The sequence below is a fragment of the Ranitomeya variabilis genome, chromosome 8, assembly GCF_051348905.1.
Source record: "Ranitomeya variabilis isolate aRanVar5 chromosome 8, aRanVar5.hap1, whole genome shotgun sequence".
NCBI lineage: Eukaryota > Metazoa > Chordata > Amphibia > Anura > Dendrobatidae > Ranitomeya > Ranitomeya variabilis.
In genome coordinates this window covers 123,159,417-123,183,563 of record NC_135239.1, presented here as the reverse complement: position 1 = coordinate 123,183,563, position 24,147 = coordinate 123,159,417, and the positions used below count along the sequence as shown (strand labels likewise).

Here is a 24,147-nt window from a genome sequence, read left to right as displayed (position 1 = left end):
AAACAATCACAGAACCGCTAGCATCCGTTGAAGCGTTCCTGAGTTATTACCTCATAAAGGGACACTGGTCAGAATTGCAAAAAACGGCCAGGTCATTAAGGCCAAAATAGGCTGGGTCATGAAGGGATTAATTAAGATGGAATACCATGTAAATATCGCCAAATTTCTATATAGTTGGTTACATTCCAAAGAACTTCAAATGCATCGTGAACGCGCCGCTCCTGAGCTATGTCAGACAGCTCACTCAGATGAAATCATCCCAATCAGTCTATTATTAAATCATCACGGTGCACAGCATAATCACACATATTCAAACGCTGCTTGAAACAGCTTGTGGAAAAATGAGAGTCCCAAACAACACATATTACCTGAATGGCTGCACGAGTTCACAGATAAGGTGCCGAGTGATACTCCAGACCTCCCACTGCCTGACGTGCGTTTCGCGTTATGCGTCTTCCTAGGGGCGTGTCTAAGGATGGGGCGTCACAGAATTTAACCTCTCGAATGGCCAATAAGGTTTCAGCAAGGCAGGATTTAGCGCTACGTGTCAGATGACGGAGACTCATGCTGCTGGGATCTGATAGCCGCTGCCAAGTATCGCACCATGCAACAAGGACATTACAGCAAGGTTCACCACCAAAAGTTCTAAAAGGTATATGCCCAGCCACGCTGAGGAAAATTGTCTGCACACATTACATAGACTCATTTCCACCGCAATCATCTCCAAAATCCACACTATGTAAATCCTATAAATACCTATCTGTAAATCTTAAGCAGCCATCTATGCAATAGTCACAAACACAAACGTGGTCTTACAGGTAAAACCATATGGAGATAGCTGTTACCATATAATTGTAACAGAACTAATACGGTGGCTTCATACCTTAGAATGAGATGTAAATCTAATTTATACCCAAATATTCAATTTCTACTAATATCATACCAGAAAAGGTTTAGATCAAAAATAAAAATATATAAAAAATGCCTATCAAAAATAACACAGGACACCCAACAGGGGAAAGATATCTAAATTGACATTCCCATTGTGTCTATCCATGATACATACTAAAAAACAATGGTTTAAGAACACCACAAGTGATGATAACCGTGACATATTCATATATCTTTCAGTAAAGCGTAAACATATATAAGTGAAAATGAAAGTGAATATATGAATAACCTGTGTAAAATTGAAACACTATAAATACATAAGTGCACATAAATATAAAATAAATAAGTAAAAGTGCCAAGTGACAAGAAGTGATATAAAAAATAAAGTGATTTATTATATTTAAAGGTACATGTGAAAAGTATGCGACAGGGCAAAACCATAACCGGATAGTGAGGAACGGCTGCCGCCTCCCCTGCAGGTCAGAGGCAGACAGACGATACCATCACCCCTTACATGACTCATCACCTTACTACTCCAATATATCAATATAAAGAGAAAAGGTGACCCAAACACCAAAGATGCAAGAATTTATTAATAAATTCAGCTATATCTTATGCACACAAATATTATTGCACCAGCCCATAACATACCCCACATCTGAACATATAAACACGATAAATATTAAGACAATCTATATATAGTTCATATTACATACATCCAGAAAAATGTTATAGTTTCATAATCTAACCACCTGATGTATCATTGTAAGTATTAAGATCACTAAAAATGGTCAAATATGATCATACATCATTAATGAGTCCAACAATCCCTTTCTTAGGGTACAATAGCAGATAGCCAATCCCAGCAAAAGTCCTGCCAAAAAGACACAAAGTCTTTCTCTCTGGGTGGTCAGGAAGCAAGATTTCATCTTATGTCGTGACATCGGTGGATCCAGACTCCTCAAAATAAAGGAAAATGGGAATAATCAAGATGACGTGTTGAGATAGAGAGCCTTCTGGATCCGTTGATGCTATGTCATTGAATATGGACTTTGTGTCTTTTTGGGACTCCTATTTTTCCACTAGCTGTTTCAAGCAGCGTTTGAATATGTGTGATTATGCTGTGCACCGTGGTGATTTAATAATAGACTGATTGGGATGATTTCATCTGAGTGAGCCGTCTGACATAGCTCAAGAGCGGCGCGTTCACGGTGCATTTGAAGTTCTTTGGAATGTAACCAACTATATAGCAATTTTGTGATATTTTCATGGTATTTTATCTTAATTAATTCATATCTGTGTCATACATTAAATATATATTTTGAGATTTCTCTGGCTCTTTGCTCTCTAGGATTAGGAGCGGTATAAGAGTTTTTTTTGTCCCATATTTTTCCTGATTTGATGTGCATATGGTTCAGCTGACCTTTATAGTGCTTATTGTATGTCTGTTTTTTTTTTTGCTACCTGATGAAGGCTGCACTGTAAAAATAGCAGCCGAAACGCGTTGTACTGTATTTTAAAAATATTTTAAAAACGTATTTTATTTTTTTTCCCCTTTTTTTTTGTTTTGAGAAAATAAATGAATTTTTATTAACACTTTTCACTGGAAGTGGATGCATTCAAAAAATCCTAAGGTGCTTAGCGCCACATTTGCTTGGAGTTTATTTTCCTTTTGAGCTAGTTTATTAATATAAGATCAGTGTTGGACTGCCATTTATCACCCTCACTGATCATCTGCAATCAGTCTAGATCTGCCACTACACAGTTTATGGAGCCATGGTGCTCTGGATTTTACACTGGTTACATCCGACTGACGCCAGAGCTGATAAAAGCTGATCAGTGGTAGTGTCAGGAGGTAGGCCTTCATCGTTCAGACATTGGAGGGGATAGATCATTAATTTTAAATTACAGGAAAATGTCTAAGTGATAATTCATCAATATTTAAATATCGGAACCACTTTTAAGCTTTATTTCTGGAAGAAAGCAGTCATTGATGTCTAATCTGATAGAACAACTTTATGACTTGTTTGATGTTGAATATGATCTTGTCCTCACAAATAGATTTTAGGTTCATTGTTATTTTATGACAATGTAGATTATCTTAAATAAAAGACATACAGTAAATCACATATTTTGTGTGTAGTAAGATACAGTACGATAATGTAATAATCATAACATTTTACTCAAAATATATTTCATTTCTTTTAGACTTATGCTGCAATACTATAGTTTTTAATAATGCGCCACATATGGATACCAACAACAGAAATGGACATTACATCTTTTGTCACACTGAGGATTTTAGTGCGCTGAAGAAAAACATTCTGGATGGGAAGACTCTGTTACACAACATTGAGACTTGTCTACAGTCTATCCTTAATATACCTTTCCTTGAAGTACATGGAGGCAAGGTAGTACTAATTGGTTTTAACAGAAGACTTACTAAACACTTCTTTCAAAAGCCATAATTGCACATTTTGCATATATTCATAGTTGTGTACAGTTATCTTTCATCAACATTGTTTTACATTTTATTATTTGTTGATTTTTAGGGGATGGATTGTGGAAACATCAATAAATTGTTTTCAAATCTTACAATCCTGCATAATATGTTGGAGGAATCAAATTCTGTCCTCAGTTTGTGTTGGAGTGGAACTCAACCTACCAAACAAGTTAACAAAAAGCAAAATGAAGAGGTACATTTCCTTCTTAATCCCCGTAACATATTGAGAAGTTGTAACCATTTAGAAAAACAACAGTGCTTTAGCTAAGTAATATATAGCAGTCTGATGGTGAAGAAGAAGTATGAGCCTGATCTCCTAGAGCAAAAAACATTCAGGGCTTGTCTAAGAAGCCTTAAGTACTATTGTAGGAAGGTGGAGCATATTGATGATGAGTCAAAAGTTCTTGTCTATGTTCAGCATTGGGATGTGCAATCAGCATGTAACTTAGCTTAGATATTGTGAGCACAAGCAAATATTTTCTATATCTGAGTATACATTAATTGATTGAAAATGTATCTACCATTCAAGTGGTTTTATTAATATTGTAAATTGTTAAAATTGCAAAGTGTTTGTTAATACAAGCAACATTCCAATTTACCTCTGTAGACAAATATGGACAGATTTTTTTATTCCATTTCTTACAGCATCATTGTTAAGGCTACCAGCCACTGCTTCCATCTAACAGAGATTCCAAAGAAATAAAAAAAAAACTATGGTGAATGATAAAGCACTTTTGAATAAAGATGCTAATACAAAAGTTTTATCAGTAGTTTTATTTTTGTATCCAAATGTACGGGGAAGCAGGATTTTAACAATAGCCAATTTTTTTCCTCAGGTCAGTATAGACATATACTGTATATTGCTCAGGCCAGTATGCAAGTTATATACAGTAGCTAACAAACAAATACCGAATAGGCAAAAAATAATTGGAATTACATTGTCAGAGTAAAAGTTAATCTATGCAAATTAATTAAAGAAAAGTAAATGACCAGTTCTGAAAAGAAGTAAATCATATAAAAAAATCAAACATGATGTTAATAAATATATACAAAAATTAATAATGAACAAATATCGATCTGATGTGGAAATCTGATCTTCTAGCTAACATCTGGTCTTCACAGGTGATTTTAATAAAAATACATTCATTTAGAGTAAGAGTTACAATTAAAAAGAGATAGATAAAGATAAGAGTTAAAAAGATGTATAAGTAGACTCCTATCAATACAAGAGAAGATCTGACCTGCTTCAAACGTGTGCAGTATTTATGTCAAAATTCTTACTCACAGCTATGGAGTTCTGCACATGCAGAAAACATATAGATAGTAGTTAATGTATAAGCAAAATATAAACAATCGGTATTTAGACAGTTATCCTCAAAGTACTTTAAGATAGCTGGTTTCTGTTAGTACATCTCATCTAGAATACGGTACCTTACAAAATATTTCAAGGATGCCTGCAGATCTAATTGGCTTTAGCTGAAAATAAAACATTCTGTAAAGCTGGTATATAGATGGCATATGACATGTAATACAACATATTGTAAGATTATAGATTAAAATAACTATATTTATTATTTCTCGTAGCAGTTCCCTCCTTTTGTTTATACATAAACACCTTTATCAATCACAATTCAATAGCTGCTTTTACTAGCTGTATCATGGTTTAAAAATAAACATGAAAATATAAAATACAATGTATAGAATTAAGATAACATCAAGAATTGCAACAAATGGTTTGAGAAATGAACCAAATAACTCCCTCAAAGAAGTTCCTGTGGGAGCCATGCTTGAGAAGGGCTCCTATTCAACCAACTTAGATGTTAACCCTGATGTGTCCTGTGTCATTTTACTGCCAGGGACATTGGGCACCTACTCTGTCCCTTGAGCTGGGGGAACTCTAGGTTACCCCTGTACCCCAGATTACTCCTGATGGTGGGTTTCGTACTTTGCTATGCTCCTAAAACAACACTTATCTGTTCCCTCCCCAACCCAGGAAGGTATGGGATGGAATTGTGTAGGATAGCACAAACCAGAAGACAGGGGTAAACAAACACCGATAAAAGAAAACTACAATCATACAAATACACTCCTAAAACAACTGAGTGGGAAACAGAGGAGATGCAGGTGGGAGAAAAGCAAATGGCAGAGGATAGGGAGAAAGACGCACAAACCAACTTCTGAAAATCACTTTAAACACCTGATACTAACACTGGACTACTCCTTCAACTCCAAACCAGGAAGTGGAAATCAATCACTGGCAAAAAAAGAAAGCCAGGAGATTGCTTCCTAAACCTATAGGGAGAAACAAGGTGTCAGACATTTAGCTGATTCCAGACACAATAGATTTTTATAATCTGTGATGACCAAGACCGGATTAACTGCCTTGTCCAAAAAATGATGCCAGTTCTTGAAGGCCAACTTTATTGCCTAGACTTTTCCCTGAGAAAGCCACACTGTGTAGCGATAGGCGTGGGGCTCCTCTCCCTCCACATACCATGATGTGACTGGGTGATCTTTATTCTATATTTAGCCTTACTTTTCTGGATTTTTGTGTCCTTCCATTTGTGGTAGTTGTTTCCCTTATTTTTGGGATACTATTCTATTTGCCTACTTCTTATCAGGAATTTCTGTTGTTTAGGGGGCACTGTGGGTTAGGTTTAGATATCATTTTTCATCTTTGCTTCATGTGCATAATTTATGAAATTCATTTCATGGGCTCTTACTATTATCCTCAATAGCTTCCTTTCTAGGATACGTTTGGAGTGTACTACATTTCAGCACACCGCGGTGCACATAGTGGAGGAGTCTGGTTGGTCCTTATATGGTCCTCCAGATGTGATTTATATGTAGCCTGTTTGGCCAGTTTAACCCCTTAGTGACAGAGTCAATTTGGTACTTAATGACTGAGCCAATTTTTACAATTCTGACGACTGTCACTTTATGAGGTTATAACTCTGGAACGCTTTAACGGATCCCGCTGATTCTGAGATTGTTTTTCGTGACATATTGTACTTCATGTTAGTGGTGAAATTTCTTAAATATTACTTGTGATTATTTATGAAAAAAATGGAAATATGGTGAAAATGTTTAAAATGTTGCAATTTTCAAACTTTGAATTTTTATGCCCTTAAGTAGCGATTTCTCATTTTTACAACAAAATTTACAAAACCATTTTTTTAGGGACCATCTCGCATTTAAAGTCACATTGAGGGGTGTACATGACAGAAAATACCCAAACTTGACACCATTCTAGAAACTACACCCCTCAAGGTGCTCAAAACTATATTCAAGAAGTTTATTAACCCTTTACGTGCTTCACAGGAACTGAAACAATGTGGAAGGAAAAAATTAACATTTAACTTTTTTTTTCACATTTTACTTCAGAACCAATTTTTTTTATTTTCACAAGTGTAAAAAGAGAAAATGAACAACAAAATTTATTGTGCAATTTCTCCTGAATACGCCGATACCCCATATGTGGGGGTAAACCACTGTTTGACTTTTTCAATGTAGAATTGGCTGGAATTCAGAGCGGATGCCATGTCGCGTTTGGAGAGCCCTGATGTGCCTAAACAGTGGAAACCCCCCACAAATGTCACCATTTTGGAAACTAGACCCTTTATTGAACCTTTCTAGATGTGTGGTGAGCACTTTAAACCCCCAGGTGCTTCACAGAAGTTTATAATGTAGAGCTGTTAAAATAAAAAATCCTTTTTTTATCCTCAAAAATGATTTTTTTAGCTAACAATTTTTTATTTTCTCAAGGGTAACATGAGAAATTGGACAGCAAAATGTATTGGCCAATTTATCCTGAGTACGCTGATACCCCATGTGTGGGGGGGACCACTGTTTGGGCACACATCGGGGCACGGAAGGGAAGTAGTGACGTTTTAAAATGCAGACTTTGATGGAATGGTCTGCGGGCGTCACGTTGCATTTGCAGAGCTCCTGATGTACCTAAACAGTAGAAACCCCCCACAAGTGACCCTATTTTGGAAACTAGACCCACCAAGGAACTTATCTTGATATGTGGTGAGCATTTTGAACGCCCAAGTGCTTCACAGAAGTTTGACTCAGAGCCATGAAAATAAAAATAAAAAATTTTCCACAAAATTGATTTTTTTAGCCCCCATTTTTTTTTATTTTCGCAAGGATAACAGGAGAAACTGGACCCCAAAATTGTTTTCCAATTAGCCCTGAGTACGCTGATGCCCCATATGTGGGGGTAAACCACTGTTTGAATACATAAATATAGAGAGATTGGGGCACCACGGTCAGTGGGATACACACCAAGACCTATTGGAAGATCAATATTAAAGTGCAAAGAGGCAGAGTAGGTCTTAAAAACGGGGATCACCACAATTAGGAATATAGCAAAATGAATCACAGCTTTATTTCAAAAAGTGAACAAACATGAAGCAATGCACAAACATTTAAAACCATTTAAAAGAGGGGAGTACATGACAACCCTATACAAGCAGCCCCAAATAAGGCTAGAGCCCGCACATGACTCAAAGGTATAATGTAAACATGGCTAACAATAAACTGCCCATATAGACAGCATGACCATAGTTTAGGTGTGGTGGATATGAATAGCCCATGTGTATATACCAATAGCATACATATGGCTACTTACAAGCAGCATAATAACACACAGCAACCAACCACAATATAGTAAGCTATACAGAAAACACAGTAATACAGTGCTAGATATACAGAGCTATAAACAGACAAACAGATTTTCAGACTGAGTGGACAGGCTAGAAATACAATGATTTAAAGTGATGTTTATCAGAAGCACAGCCACAAAATTCACCCTGGCGTCTGAAAAGAGTAAAATATATAACTGGCATGCCTGCCTGAGATAATGACCCTTCCTTAGCCGGTCATGAGCAAAGCCATGTGAAAAATAAGAGACCCTTACAAGCTGTAGTGCGGGCTGTGAGGATGCCCAACGCGTATTGCCACCCTCAGGTGGCTTCGTCAGGGGTAGTGTCCGCATTGAAGCCTGATGCTTACATAGGAAATGATTAGTATAGAATACCATGTGCAGCTGTGTTGAGACCAGAAACGCCGCGTGGCATATATGCAGAGCTCAGGCATCCGCACAGCCCGTACTACAGCTTGTAAGGGTCTCTTATTTTTCACATGGCTTTGCTCATGACCGGCTAAGGAAGGGTCATTATCTCAGGCAGGCATGCCAGTTATATAGTTTACTCTTTTCAGACGCCAGGGTGAATTTTATGGCTGTGCTTCTGATAAACATCATGTGCTTTAAATCGTTGTATTTCTAGCATGTCCACTCAGTCTGACAATCTGTCTATTTATAGCTCTGTATGATATCTAGCACTGTATTACTTTGTTTTCTGTATAGCTTACTATATTGGTTGCTGTGTGTTATTATGCTGCTTGTAAGTAGCCATATGTATGCTATTGGTATATACACATGGGCTACTCATATCCACCACACCTAAACGATGGTCATGCTGTCTATATGGGCACTTTTTTGTTAGCCATGTTTACATTATACCTTTGAGTCATGTGCGGGCTCTAGCCTTATTTGGGGCTGCTTGTATAGGGTTGTCATGTACTCCCCTCTTTTAAATGGTTTTAAATGTTTGTGCATTGTTTCATGTTTGTTCACTTTTTGAAATAAAGCTGTGTTTCATTTTGCTATATTCCTAATTGTGGTGATCCCCGTTTTTAAGACCTACTCTGCCTCTTTGCACTTTAATATTAAACCACTGTTTGGGTGCACGGCAGAGCTCAAAAGGGAGGGAGCACCATTTTACTTTTTGAGCCCAAAATTGTCTGTCTCGTTTGGAGACCCCCTGATGTACCTAAACAGTTGAAACCCCAATTCTAACTCCAACCCTAACCCCAACACACCCCTAACCCTAATCCCAACCTGATCCATAATCCTAATCACAACCCTAACCATAACCCTAATCACAACCCTAACCCCAAAACACCCCTAACCCTAATCACAACCCTAACCATAACCCTAATCAAAACCCTAAACCCAACACACCCATAATCCTAATCTCAACCCTAACTTCAAACCTAAAACTAATCCCAATAGACCCCTAACCCTAATCCCAACCCTAACCCTAATCCCAAACCTAACCCTAATCCCAAACGTAACCCTAATGCCAACCCTAACCCTAATGCCAACCCTAACCCTAATCCAAACCCTAATCCCAACCCTAACCCTAATCTCAACTCTAACCCCAACTTTAGCCCCAACCCTAGCCCTAACACTAACTTTAGCCCCAACCCTAACTTTAGCCCCAACCCTAACCCTAGCCCCAACTCTAAACCTAACTTTAGCCCCAACTCTAAACCTAACTTTAGCCCCAACCCTAACCCTAACTTTAGCCCCAACCTTAACCCTAACTTTAGCCCCAATCCTAACCCTAACTTTAGCCTTAACCCTAGCCCTAACCCTAGCTCTAACCCTAACTTTAGCCCCAACCCTAACTTTAGCCCAAGCCCTAACTTTAACCTTAACCCTAGCCCTAACCCTAGCCGTAACCCTAACCTTAGCCCTAACAGTAACCCTAGCCCTAACTTTAGCCCCAACCCTAACCCTAACCCTAGCCCTAACCCTAACCCTAGCCCTAACCCTAATTGGAAAATAGAAATACATACATTTTTTTTATTTTATTACTTTTTTCTAACTAAGGGGGTGATAAAGGGGGGGTTATTTACTTTTTTTTATTTTGATCACTGTGATAGTATCTTACAGTGACCAAAATAAAACAAGAGGACGAATCTTCCTCTGCTGGCCGGCAGATCACGGCAGGCGCACTGCGCATGCGCCCGCCATTTTCTTACCGAAGTAAGAAGTAGGAGGCCAGGAGAGGAAGCAGGAGGACCCAGGGACACCGGTAAGTATAACAGGGTCCTCGATCCCCCTATTTCTCTGTCCTCTGATGTGCGATCACATCAGAGGACAGAGAATGACACACCGCATTTTTTTTTTTGTGGTCGCTGGTAAACGGCTATTTACCGGCAATCACAAAACAGGGTCGGTAAAAAATGACCCCGATCATGTTCTTTGGAGTCTCGGCTACCCCCGGCAGCCGAGACCCCAAAGATCTGCCGGGTGCCGGCCGGCGGGCACACTGCAGATGCGCCCGCTATTTTGTGCCGGAAGAAGATGGCGGCACCCATGGGGAACCACGAGGAGCACCGGGGGAGATGGGTGAGTATTGGGGGGCGATCGGTGACCCCATTTCTCTGTCCTCTGATGTGCGATCACATCAGAGGACAGAGAAATTAAATGGCAAATCGCTTTTTTTTTTGCGACCGCCGGTAAACGGTTAATTACCGGCGATCGCAACTCGGGGGTCGGTAAAAACCGACCCGAATCATGTTCTCTGGGTTCTTGGCTACCCCCGGCAACCGAGACCCCACAGAAAATCCGACTCAGGGGGGCACTATACACTTTTTCCACAGCGCCGTTAAAAGGCGTATTGGCGGTCGTTAAGGGGTTAAATGCTTTTAAATGTGTGTTACTTGTTTTGTTTTGCTTATATCATTGTATTTCAATAAATCTTAGTTATTTTTCATAATAATGGTGATCCTCGACTATAGCTACACACTTCTTGTTTCTCCTTTCTATTGCACTTTTCCAAGTGTGTGGCTAGTGATTCCATTGCTATATACGTATACATATCTGTAGTGCCCTCAGTTTGTTTCTATTTATTGCCAAGAATTCCCTATTACCAATGTCATAATTCTTTTCAGCGGATGACACTTTTTTTGAGAAATATGCACACGGAAGCCATTTACTTGGAGATGAACCCTGCAACAATACAGACCCAACCTCCAATGTGTCTACCTCCACAATAAACAGTTGAGTAACGTCAGGCTCTATAAGACTTGGAGCAGAAGCAAAACATTTTTTCATGTTAACAGATGCTGACAGGCCGGTTTATACCATTTGTAAAAGTGTGTTCCTTTCCTGGTCATATCCGTTAACATTTTATCTGCTACCGAAAAAATCCTTGATGAACTTGCGGTAGTAGTTGACAAAACCCAGAAACCGCTGTAAAACTTATACATTTTCAGAAAAATCACAATTGACTACCACCCGGATCCATACTAAAATTGGTGGAAGATAATAAATACCCTAGAAAAGGAATTTCCTGAACAGTAAACATACTGTACATCTTCTTGACTTGACATAAAGTTTATTTGTAAGACCTGCCTGACATGTACCTGATGTGATCCAAGGGCCGGTGAATAAATCAATGTCATCCAGATAGACTACCACAAGTCTACCTGCCAGATGGCGGAAAACGTAGTTTACAAAATGCTGAAACACGGTGGGAGCCCAGCATAATGAGATTTTTGTAGTGTCAATCTGGTGTATTAAGATTATATGCCCTGCAGGTTCAGTTTGAAAAGCCACTTAGTCCCGACAATGTGATAAAAGAAATCTGGAATGAGCGAGAGAGGTTATGGATCCTGGACAGTAATCCGATTTTGTTCCCGGAAATCCAAGCAGACTCCCCCATCTTTTTTATAACAAAATAAAAATCCTGCTGCCAAAAGAGATAAGGAGGGTCTGAAATGTCCCTTAGCCAGGCTCTCTAATATAATCTTTCATTGCCTGCAGCTCAGGACCTGAAATATTATACAAACTGCTCTTAGGCAGACTGAGCAATCATAAGGGTGAAGGGTAGTAGTTCGTGAAATACTTATTTTGCTAACACTTACTTGTAATCAGACAAATACTCTGATAAAGTCCTGGATAAACGAGTGCTCAAGCAGTTATTTTGACAGTACTTGCTCCACCTCATTACCTCCCGTGGATGCTAGTACACTACCGGATTGTGTAACATCAGCCAAAATAGGCCAAGAAACACTGGGGAGGGCAAGCCCTCTAACACATAACATTTGATGAATTTAGTGTGCATGGCCCATGCCTAAAGACTAGTGTTGAGCGATACCGTCCGATACTTGAAAGTATCGGTATCGGAAAGTATCGGCCGATACCGGCAAAATATCGGATCCAATCCGATACCGATACCCGATACCAATACAAGTCAATGGGACTCAGGTATCGGACGGTATTCCTGATGGTTCCCAGGGTCTGAAGGAGAGGAAACTCTCCTTCAGGCCCTGGGAACCATATAAATGTGTAAAATAAAGAATTAAAATAAAAAATATCGCTATACTCACCTGTCCGACGCAGCCGGGACCTCGGCGATTGTAAGCGGCAGCGTTGTTTCTTTAAAATTCGCGCTTTTACTTGCTTACGTGAATTCCCGGCTTCTGATTGGTCAGGGCGGCCATGTTGCCGGGACTCGGACCAATCACAGCAAGCCGTGACGAAATTACGTCACGGCTTGCTGTGATTGGTCCGCGTCCCGGCAATATGGCGCCGTGACCAATCACAAGCCGTGACGTCACGGGAGGCTGGACACGCGCGCTTTTCAAAATAAGCGCGTGTCCAGCCTCCCGTGACGTCACGGCTTGTGATTGGTTAATGGCGGCCATGTTCCTGGGACGCGGACCAATCACAGCAAGCCGTGACGTAATTTCGTCACGGCTTGCTGTGATTGGTCCGCATCCCGGCAATATGGCGCCGTGACCAATCACAAGCCGTGACGTCACGGGAGGCTGGACACGCGCGCTTTTCAAAATAAGCGCGTGTCCAGCCTCCCGTGACGTCACGGCTTGTGATTGGTTAATGGCGGCCATGTTGCCGGGACGCGGACCAATCACAGCAAGCCGTGACGTAATTTCGTCACGGCTTGCTGTGATTGGTCCGAGTCCCGGCAACATGGCCGCCCTGACCAATCAGAAGCCGGGAATTCACGTAAGCAAGTAAAAGCGCGAATTTTAAAGAAACAACGCTGCCGCTTACAATCGCCGAGGTCCCGGCTGCGTCGGACAGGTGAGTATAGCGATTTTTTTTATTTTAATTCTTTCTTTTACACCTTTTTACATTAATGTTGTTTCGATACCGATATCCGATATTACAAAAATATCGGATCTCGGTATCGGAAATTCCGATACAGCAAGTATCGGCCGATACCCGATACTTGCAGCATCGGAATGCTCAACACTACTAAAGACATATATACTGAGTGACTTGTGTGAAATGCCCCTGACTCAGAATCTATAGCGATCATTGGAATAGGTCTTGACAACTTATGATGAGTAAACATGAGCAAGCGTGCTCATCACTAGAGTTGAGCGACTTTTACTTTTTTAGGATCGAGTCGGGTTTCGTGAAATCCGACTTTCTCAAAAGTCGGGTCGGGTGAAATCGGCCGATTATTGCGAAAAGTCGGGGGCCGACTGAAACACGAAACCCAATGCAAGTCAATGGGGAATCAAAGTCGGCAGAGAGTGGAGGACAGGAAAACACGTACAGTGCCCATTTTAATGCCAAAAACATCAATTCTTATTACTGAATAGTGTTGAGCATTCCGATACCGCAAGTATCGGGTATCGGCCGATATTTGCTGTATCGGAATTCCGATACCGAGTTCCGATATTTTTGTGATATCGGAAATCGGAATCGGAAGTTCCCAGTGTATGGTTCCCAGGGTCTGGAGGAGAGGAGACTCTCCTTCAGGCCCTGGGATCCATATTCATGTAAAAAATAAAGAATAAAAATAAAAAATATGGATATACTCACCCGTCCGGCGGACCCTGGACCTTAGCGGTGTAACCGGCAGCCTCCGTTCCTAAGAATGCAGTGAGTGTAGGACCTGCGATGATGTCGCGGCTTGTGATTGGTCGCGTGAGCGGTCACATGAGCGGTCACGCGACCAATCACAAGCCGCGACGTCATCGAAGGTCCTTCACTCTGCATTCTTAGGAATGGAGACTGCCGGTTACACCGCTAAAGTCCAGGGTCCGCCGGACAGGTGAGTATATCCATATTTTTTATTTTTATTCTTTATTTTTTACATGAATATGGATCCCAGGGCCTGAAGGAGAGTTTCCTCTCCTTCAGACCCTGGGAACCATCCAGGATACCTTCCAATATTTGTGTCCCAATGACTTGTATAGGTATCGGGTATCGGTATCGGCGAGATCCGATATTTTGCCGGTATCGGCTGATCTAATCCGATAACGATACTTTCGAATATCGGAAGGTATCGCTCAACACTATTACTGAAGCTTGTCAATCTTAATTTACTTTATAATAATAGTTAGGCATTGAAAATGGGGGGTCATTTGGCTAAATTTGTGGGGGGTAGGGCTGGCTCAAGTTTTTCGTTGGCCCAGGAAACGCAGAATATGTCATGGCGGTGGAGCAGCGAGAGGTAAGCATTTAAACTTTGCAAGTGCTGTGATCCTGAGCAAGCAGGGGGGGCCCACTCGTTCGCATTGGCACTGGCACAGGGCCCCTCAATGTACGGCGGTGTGTATGATGGTGGGGGCGCCTCCCACCGGAAGAGACACTTTTGCGTACTATGAGGGGCCCTGTGCCAGTGACGTTGACAATGAGTATGCCCACCCACCTGATGGAGGAACCTGCACTTTCATCTGCACCTTCCTCTTTGTCACCGTGTAAGGTGGTATAGTATGCGGGAAGGGGAACCTGACTTTCAGCAGGGTCAGATTCTGGCTGTGTAGAGTGCAAGGGAAATGTAGTGGTCTGGGTCAATGTACCAGCAGACTCATCTAGCAGTGACTGGGCATTGGGCAGGATGAAGAGGAAAAACAGAGATAGAGGCCCAAATAATAAAGTAGGCTAAATGCAGTTCAAAATTGGTAACAGGAGTAAACAGGTGGCATTGCTTTGTTCAGTGGAGGAAAACTGTAATGAGTGGCAGACACAGTTAGTAGACCCAAGTAATAAAGTGGGCCAAATGCAGTTCAAAATTGGTAACAGGAGTAAACAGGCGGCACTGCTTTGCTCAGTGGAGGAGAAAAGCAAGGAGCAGCAGACACCGTTAGTAGGCCCAACCAAACAAGTAGGCCAAACGCAGTTTAATAATCAACACAGGATGAAAATTGAGGCTCAGCTTTGTTCAGTGGAGAACAACAAGCAGCGGCAGACACCGTTAGTAGGCCCAACCAAACAAGTAGGCCAAATGCAGTTTCATATTTGACACAGGATGAAACTGGCAGCTCAGCTTTGTTCAGTGGAGGAGAAAAGCAAGGAGCGGAAGACACCGTTAGTAGGCCAAACCAAACAAGTAGGCCAAATGCAGTTTAATATTCGACACAGGATGAAACTGGCGGCTGAGCTTTGTTCAGCGGAGGACAATTGTAAGGAGTAGCGCAGACAGACTTAGTAGGCCTAAAATAAAAAAGTAGGCTAAATGCAGTTCAAAATTGGTAACTGGAGTACACAGGCGGCATAGCTTTGTTCAGTGGAGGACAGCTGGCTTGAGTGGCGCAGACAGACACATGTAGTAGGCCTAAAATAAAAAAGTAGGCTAAATGCAGTTCAGATGAATTCAGTGTGCATGGCCCATGCCTAAAGACATATATACTGAGTGACTTGTGTGAAATGCCCCTGACTCAGAATCTATAGCGATCATTGGAATAGGTCTTGACAACTTATGAGTAAACATGAGCAAGCATGCTCATCACTAGAGTTGAGCGACTTTTACTTTTTTAGGATCGAGTCAGGTTTCGTGAAACCCGACTTTCTCAAAAGTCGGGTCGGGTGAAATCGGCCGATTATTGCGAAAAGTCGGGGGCCGACTGAAACACGAAACCCAATGCAAGTCAATGGGGAATCAAAGTCGACAGAGAGTGGAGGACAGGAAAACACGTACAGTGCCCATTTTAATGCCAAAAACATCAATTCTTATTACTGAATAGTGTTGAGCATTCCGATACCGCAAGTATCGGGTATCGGCCGATATTTGCTGTATCAGAATTCCGATACCGAGATCCGATATTTTTGTGATATCGGAAATCGGAATCGGAAGTTCCCAGTGTATGGTTCCCAGGGTCTGGAGGAGAGGAGACTCTCCTTCAGGCCCTGGGATCCATATTCATGTAAAAAATAAAGAATAAAAATAAAAAATATGGATATACTCACCCGTCCGGTGGACCCTGGACCTTAGCGGTGTAACCGGCAGCCTACGTTCCTAAGAATGCAGTGAGTGTAGGACCTGCGATGACGTCGCGGCTTGTGATTGGTCGCGTGAGCAGTCACATGAGCGGTCACGCGACCAATCACAAGCCGCGACGTCATCGAAGGTCCTTCACTCTGCATTCTTAGGAACGGCAGGCTGCCGGTTACACCGCTAAAGTCCAGGGTCCGCCGGACAGGTGAGTATATCCATATTTTTTATTTTTATTCTTTATTTTTTACATGAATATGGATCCCAGGGCCTGAAGGAGAGTTTCCTCTCCTTCAGACCCTGGGAACCATCCAGGATACCTTCTGATATTTGTGTCCCATTGACTTGTATTGGTATCGGGTATCGGTATCGGCGAGATCCGATATTTTGCCGGTATCGGCCGATCTAATCCGATAACGATACTTTCGAATATCGGAAGGTATTGCTCAACACTATTACTGAAGCTTGTCAATCTTAATTTACTTTATAATAATAGTTAGGCATTGAAAATGGGGGGTCATTTGGCTAAATTTGTGGGGGGGTAGGGCTGGCTCAAGTTTTTCGTTGGCCCAGGAAACGAGGAATACGTCATGGCGGTGGAGCAGCGAGAGGTAAGCATTTAAACTTTGCAAGTGCTGTGATCCTGAGCAAGCAGGGGGGGCCCACTCGTTCGCATTGGCACTGGCACTGGCACAGGGCCCCTCAAAGTACGGCGGTGTGTATGATGGTGGGGGCTCCTCCCACCGGAAGAGACACTTTTGCTTTCTATGAGGGGCCCTGTGCCAGTGACATTGCCAATGAGTATGCCCCCCCACCTGATGGAGGAACCTGCAATTTCATCTGCACCTTCCTCTCTGTCACCGTGTAAGGTGGTATAGTATGCGGGAAGGGGAACCTGACTTTCAGCAGGGTCAGATTCTGGCTGTGTAGAGTGCAAGGGAAATGTAGTGGTCTGGGTCAATGTACCAGCAGACTCATTTAGCAGTGGCTGGGCATTGGGCAGGATGAGGAGGAAAAACAGAGATAGAGGCCCAAATAATAAAATAGCCTAAATGCAGTTCAAAATTGGTAACAGGACTAAACAGGTGGCATTGCTTTGTTCAGTGGAGGAAAACTGTAATGAGTGGCAGACACAGTTAGTAGACCCAAGTAATAAAGTGGGCCAAATGCAGTTCAAAATTGGTAACAGGAGTAAACAGGCGGCACTGCTTTGTTCAGTGGAGGAGAAAAGCAAGGAGCAGCAGACACCGTTAGTAGGCCCAACCAAACAAGTAGGCCAAATGCAGTTTAATAATCGACACAGGATGAAAATTGAGGCTCAGCTTTGTTCAGTGGAGAACAACAAGCAGCGGCAGACACCGATAGTAGGCCCAACCAAACAAGTAGGCCAAATGCAGTTTAATATTCGACACAGGATGAAAATTGAGGTTCAGCTTTGTTCAGTGGAGGAGAAAAGCAAGGAGCAGCAGACTCCGTTAGTAGGCCCAACCAAACAAGTAGGCCAAATGCAGTTTCATATTCGACACAGGATGAAACTGGCAGCTCAGCTTTGTTCAGTGGAGGAGAAAAGCAAGGAGCGGTAGACACCGTTAGTAGGCCCAACCAAACAAGTAGGCCAAATGCAGTTTAATATTCGACACAGGATGAAACTGGCAGCTCAGCTTTGTTCAGCGGAGGACAATTGCAAGGAGCAGCAGACACCGTTAGTAGGCCCAACCAAACAAGTAGGCCAAATGCAGTTTCATATTTGACACAGGATGAAACTGGCAGCTCAGCTTTGTTCAGTGGAGGAGAAAAGCAAGGAGCGGCAGACACCGTTAGTAGGCCCAACCAAACAAGTAGGCCAAATGCAGTTTCATATTTGACACAGAATGAAAATGGCAGCTCAGCTTTGTTCAGTGGAGGAGAAAAGCAAGGAGCGGCAGACACCGTTAGTAGGCCCAACCAAACAAGTAGGCCAAATGCAGTTTAATATTCGACACAGGATGAAACTGGCAGCTCAGCTTTGTTCAGTGGAGGAGAAAAGCAAGGAGCGGCAGACACCGTTAGTAGGCCCAACCAAACAAGTAGGCCAAATGCAGTTTAATATTCGACACAGGATGAAACTGGCGGCTGAGCTTTGTTCAGCGGAGGACAATTGTAAGGAGTAGCGCAGACAGACTTAGTAGGCCTAAAATAAAAAAGTAGGCTAAATGCAGTTCAAAATTGGTAACTGGAGTACACAGGCGGCATAGCTTTGTTCAGTGGAGGACAGCTGGCTTGAGTGGCGCAGACAGACACATGTAGTAGGCCTAAAATAAAAAAGTAGGCTAAATGCAGTTCAAAATTGGTAACTGGAGTACACAGGCGGCATAGCTTTGTTCAGTGGAGGACAGCTGGATTGAGTGGTGCAGACAGACACAGGTAGTAGGCCTAAAATAAAAAAGTAGGCTAAATGCAGTTCAAAATTGGTAACTGGAGTAAACTGGCAGCATTGCTTTGTTCAGTGTCGGAAAATTGTAATGAGTAGCAGACTAAGTTAGTAGGCCAAATAATAAAGTGGGCTAAATGTCTGCCAAAAAAATGTTCATAAGTAAAATGGTGGCATAGCTAGGTATAGGGGTGGGCTCCTCTGCTGAGTAGCAGACAGTGGTAGCAGGCGCAAAGTATTAACTGGTCTAAATGGAGGCCAGGGCCCCTGTATATTTTAACTATCATCTATCATTTCAACAAATTTGTGTTGGCAGTGCCATTGAAGGATTTATTAGCACAGACTACACTGTGGTGGAGCAGGGAGGGGTAAGTATTGCAAGTGGTAGAGCACTGTTCGACCTGGGGGGGGAAACTCTCTCTTGGGCGGTGGTACTGGCACAGGGCCCCTCATATTACGACGGTGTGTCTGATGTTGGTTGTGCACCACCACCATCAGAGACACTTCTTTGTACTATGAGGGACCCTGTGCCAGTGCTGTCGCCCAAGAGTGGGCACACCCACCTGTCCAGGCAAACGGCACTAACACCGGTGCTTGCGCCAAGTGGTGACCACGGCCCTGTGGGGGAAGTCAGCCCATTTAGGGAGGTATAAAAATGGCCTATGGTGGACATTCAGCAGCTGCAAATGGAGGAGTTGGAGCAGTCAGTAAGAGGAAGCCAAAAGCAAGACATTTTCCAGGCAAGCTACGTGTCAGCAGGGGAAGGTGGGGCAAAATAATTCGAAATCCATGATTGGTTCATTTTAATGAAGGTTAGATCATCAACATTTTGGGTAGCCAGACTAGTCCTTTTTTCGGTCAGTATTGAACCAGCAGCACTGAAGACTCTTTCTGATAGCACACTAGCAGCAGGGCAAGCGAGCTCCTGTAATGCATATTCAGCCAATTCAGGCCAGGTGTCTATTTTAGATGCCCAGTAATCAAAGGGGAATGACCTGTGAGGGAGAACATCGATAAGGGAGGAAAAATAGTTCGTAACCATACTGGACAAATGCATTCTCCTGTTGCTTTGAATTGATGCAGCAGTACCTGTCATGTCGGTGGTCATTGCAAAATCACTCCACAACCTGGTCATAAAACCCCTCTGTCCAACGCCACTTCTGATCTGTGCACCTCTAACACCTCTGCCATGTTGCCCCCTACAGCTCGTGTGAGAACCATCACCGCCACTGTGTGCTGGGAATGCCTGAACCAAACGGTCTACAAGAGTTGCTTGTTTGGTAGCCAATATTTGCTCAAGGTTCTCATGTAGCTTGATATTTTGTAATTTTCCTTTATATTGTGGATCCAGGAGGCAGGCCAACCAGTAATCCCTTTTTAGGATACACAAGGCATACTCAGCCATGTGGGCCAATGTTCCAGGTGTCAATTCACTGCTTGTGCTGGGTTGAGGAGCACTGTCTTGCAAATCAACATCACTTGTCTCCTGCAAAAACCCTGTACCTGACCTTGCAACGCCACCAGTTTCTATTGCCCCCTGAGAAGCATCCTCCTCCCATAAATATTCATCCCCATCATCCTCCTCCTCCTCCTCTTCGTCCCCCACCTCGTCCAAGAGAGTTCCCTGAGAAGACCATGGCTGACTGTCATCAAGGCTTCCCTCCTCCTCGGCTGCAGGCGCCTGCTCCTTAATGTGCGTCAAACTTTGCATCAGCAGACGCATTAGTGGGATGCTCATGTTTATGATGGCATTGTCTGCACTTACGAGCCGTGCGCGTTCCTCAAAACACTGAAGGACTTCACAGAGGTCTTGTAGCTTTGACCACTGCACACCTGACAACTCCATGTCTGCCATCCAACTGCCTGCCCGTGTATGTGTATCCTCCCACAAATACATTACAGCACGCCTCTGTTCGCAAAGCCTCTGAAGCATGTGCAGTGTGGAGTTCCACCTTGTTACAACGTTGATTATTAGGCGGTGCTGGGGAAGATTCAGCGATCGCTGATGGTTCAGCAGACGGCTGGAGTGTACGGGCGACCGGCGGATGTGCGAGCAAAGTCTTTGCACCTTCAGGAGCAGGGCTGGTAACCCCGGATAATTTTTCAGGAAGCACTGCACCACCAGGTTTAGGTGTGAGCCTGGCAAGGTATGTGTTTCAGTTCTGAAAGGGCTATGGCAGCCATAAAATTCCTTCCGTTATCACTCACTACCTTGCCTGCCTCAAGATGTACACTGCACAGCCATGACTGAGTTTCTTGTTGCAAGAACTCGGCCAGAACTTCCGTGGTGTGTCTGTTGTCGCCCAAACACTTCATTTCCAACACAGCCTGCTGACTCTTACCACTAGCAGTTCCATAATGGCCCACACTGGCAGCTGCGGATGGAGTGGTCCTGCGACTGCGCTCTGTGGACGAGCTTTTGCTTCTGCTGGAGGAGGAGGAGGAGGAGGAGGGGTGGCTAACACCTACAGACAACTGTTTCCTAGACCGTGGGCTAGGCAGAACTGTCCCACTATGGCTGTCCCCTGTGGACCCTGCATCCACCACATTAACCCAGTGTGCCATGATGGACACGTAACGTCCCTGGCCATGCCTACTGGTCCATGCATCTGTTGTGAGGTGCACCTTTCTACTGACTGATTGCCTCAGTGCATGGACAATGCGGTCTTTGACATGCTGGTGGAGGGCTGGGATGGCTTTTCTCGCAAAGAAGTGTCGACTGGGTAGGTCATAGCGTGGTACTGCGTAGGCCATCAGGGCTTTGAAAGCTTTGCTTTCAACCAACCGGTAGGGCATCATCTCTAACGAGATTAGTCTAGCAATGTGGGCATTCAAACCCTGTGTACACGGATGAGAGGATGAGTAGTTTCTTTTCCTAACGAGAGTCTGTTGTAGGGTGAGCTGAACTGGAGAGGTGCGTATGGTGGGACTAGCTGTGGTGGTGGACATGGCGGATTGAGAGAAGGTTGGTGAAGCTATTCTTGATGTTGACCTACATACAGTGTTTCCTACCAAAAACCTTGTGATTCCCTGACTTCTTTGGCCATGCAATGATACCTTCACATTTGCTGCTGGTGGTGTCCTAACTGGTGGGCTTACAGTGAGGGAAGCAATATAGCGTTGCTGACTACCTTCATTCTGAGCAGGTACACCAACGGTACGGGACGTTTGGTAGTTAGTCCAGGCTTGCAAGTGCATGCTGGTTAAATGTCTATGCATACACGTTGTATTTAAATTTAGGGGATTCTTCCCTCTGCTAAAGGTCTTTGAGCATTTCTTACAGATAACTTTGCACTGATCATTCGGATCTTGGTTAAAAAATTGCCACACTCCACTCTTCCTACTATCGAATACCTTTTCAGGCATTGCACGCTGTGCTACTTTCACCGGATGGCCATGCTGTCCTAAAACTGTTTTTTTGGTTGACAAACGTTTTTGGCCTGAGACGGGCCTGCCAGATGAAAGCTGTCGTGATGTTGATGGCTGCTGCGGATCATCCTCCTCCTCTTCTGAGCTACTGTCAGCGGCACCCTCTTCCCCCAATGGCTGCCAATCTGGGTCAACAACTGGGTCATCTATCACCTCCTCTTCAAAGTCATGTGCACCTTCCTCTGTGTCACCGTGTAAGGTGCTATAGCGTTCGGGACGGGGCACGATAGTCTCATCTGGGTCAGTTTCTGGCTCAGTACACTGCGAGGACAATGTAGTGATCTGAGTCAATGGAACAGCATAATAATCTAGCTGTGGCTGTGCATCAGTGCACTCCATGTCCGATTCATCTTGTAATGGGCTGTTAACAATTTCCCTTTCTAACCCAGGCACGGTATGTGTAAAGAGCTCCATGAAGTAACCTGTAGTGTCGCCTGACGCATCCTTCACTTTTGGTTTGGGTGAAGGACACAAGGAAGCGACTTGTTCCTGACTGGGAGCATCCACTGACGACTCGCTGCTTTTATATTTGGAACTTTCTGAAGAGGAGGCGAAAGAGCTAGAGGCTGAGTCAGCAAGGAAAGCCAAACTTGTTCCTGCTGCTCTGGCTTTAGAAGCGGTTTTCCAACTCCCAACTGACGCTGGCTCAACACCTCCAGCCTTAGGTGCTATTTTGCTTTTCCCACTACCACCAGATGCTCCACCACCACCACCACTATCAGTACCAGCTGGCAACGACCGCCCATGGCCTCTTCCACCAGACTTCCTCATTTTTGGGAACATGTAACCAAAATAACAACCGTTATATGGTACTGTAAAACAAGGTAGAACGTGTATCTTAACTTGTTGAGAATTTAAATCTCCCTTTTTTGGGGGTGAGACTGCACCCAAACTCAGGGCCAGTGTATTACACTACACAATGTAAGTGGCAGAATGTGTCTGGCAGATATACGACAAACAGAACTGACGTAGATCCACTTAGTGGCAATTTAAATCTCCCTTTTTTGGGGGTGAGACTGCACCCTAACTCAGGGCCAGTGTATTACACTACACAATGTAAGTGGCAGAACGTGGCTGGCAGATATACGACAAACTAACAGAACTGACGTATATCCACTTTGTGAGAATTTGAATCTCCCTTTTTTGGGGGGGAGACAGCACCACAACTCAGGCCCAGTGTGTAACACAATGCAATGTGAGTGGCAGCAAGTGGCTGGAAGATATCTGAAAAAATCCAAGGACTGTAGTACAATTTCTATCTCCCTACAATGATCTCAGGACAAGTATGGCAGCAACAAAAAGGACTGCTGCACACAAAAGTGTGGACAAATAAACAAGATAACTGTGCAGAAAGGAGCAACAGGATTTGTGCTTTTAAAAAAGCAGTTGGTTTCCACAGCAGCGGTGCAAACAGCAATGCAGCTATCAGGGAGCCCTATAAGGCAGCCTAATAAGCTACAGAGCTGATGCACAAAGATATAGCCTCCACTGTCCCTGCAAAACAAAGGTGGTGTTGGACAGTGGAAATCGCTACAGCACAAGTGGTTTGGGGGTTAATCTTCCCTCCCTAACTATATCCCTGCTTCTGACGAAGCTGCAGCAACCTCTCCCTATGCTGAGATCGGCAGAAGTAAAATGGCGGTCGGCGTGCACGCCCCTTTATACCCACTGTGACGCCGCAGAAAGCAAGCCAGTCACTGTCATGCCCTTCTCTAAGATGGTGGGGACCGAGACCTATGTCATCACCCTGCCCACACCCTGTGTCCTCCTTCATTGGCTGAAAAATGGCGGTGAAAGCATCATACGAAACGTGACTTTGGCGCGCAGATCGCCGACCGCATGGCCGAACCCACACTGGG

At 43.4% G+C, this 24,147-nt stretch overlaps 1 protein-coding gene across 2 annotated transcripts in view; it reads left to right on the top strand.

Moving 5' to 3' along the window:
- The window catches only part of PDE4DIP (phosphodiesterase 4D interacting protein), a 1,987,893-nt gene that overhangs the window by 1,383,568 nt on the left and 580,178 nt on the right, over positions 1 to 24,147 (top strand). For both annotated transcript variants that reach the window (XM_077276217.1, XM_077276216.1), the window contains 2 exons: positions 3,100 to 3,302; positions 3,444 to 3,587. In XM_077276217.1, coding sequence (XP_077132332.1) covers positions 3,100 to 3,302; positions 3,444 to 3,587 — 347 coding nt within the window. The remainder of the gene's footprint in view (positions 1 to 3,099; positions 3,303 to 3,443; positions 3,588 to 24,147) is intronic.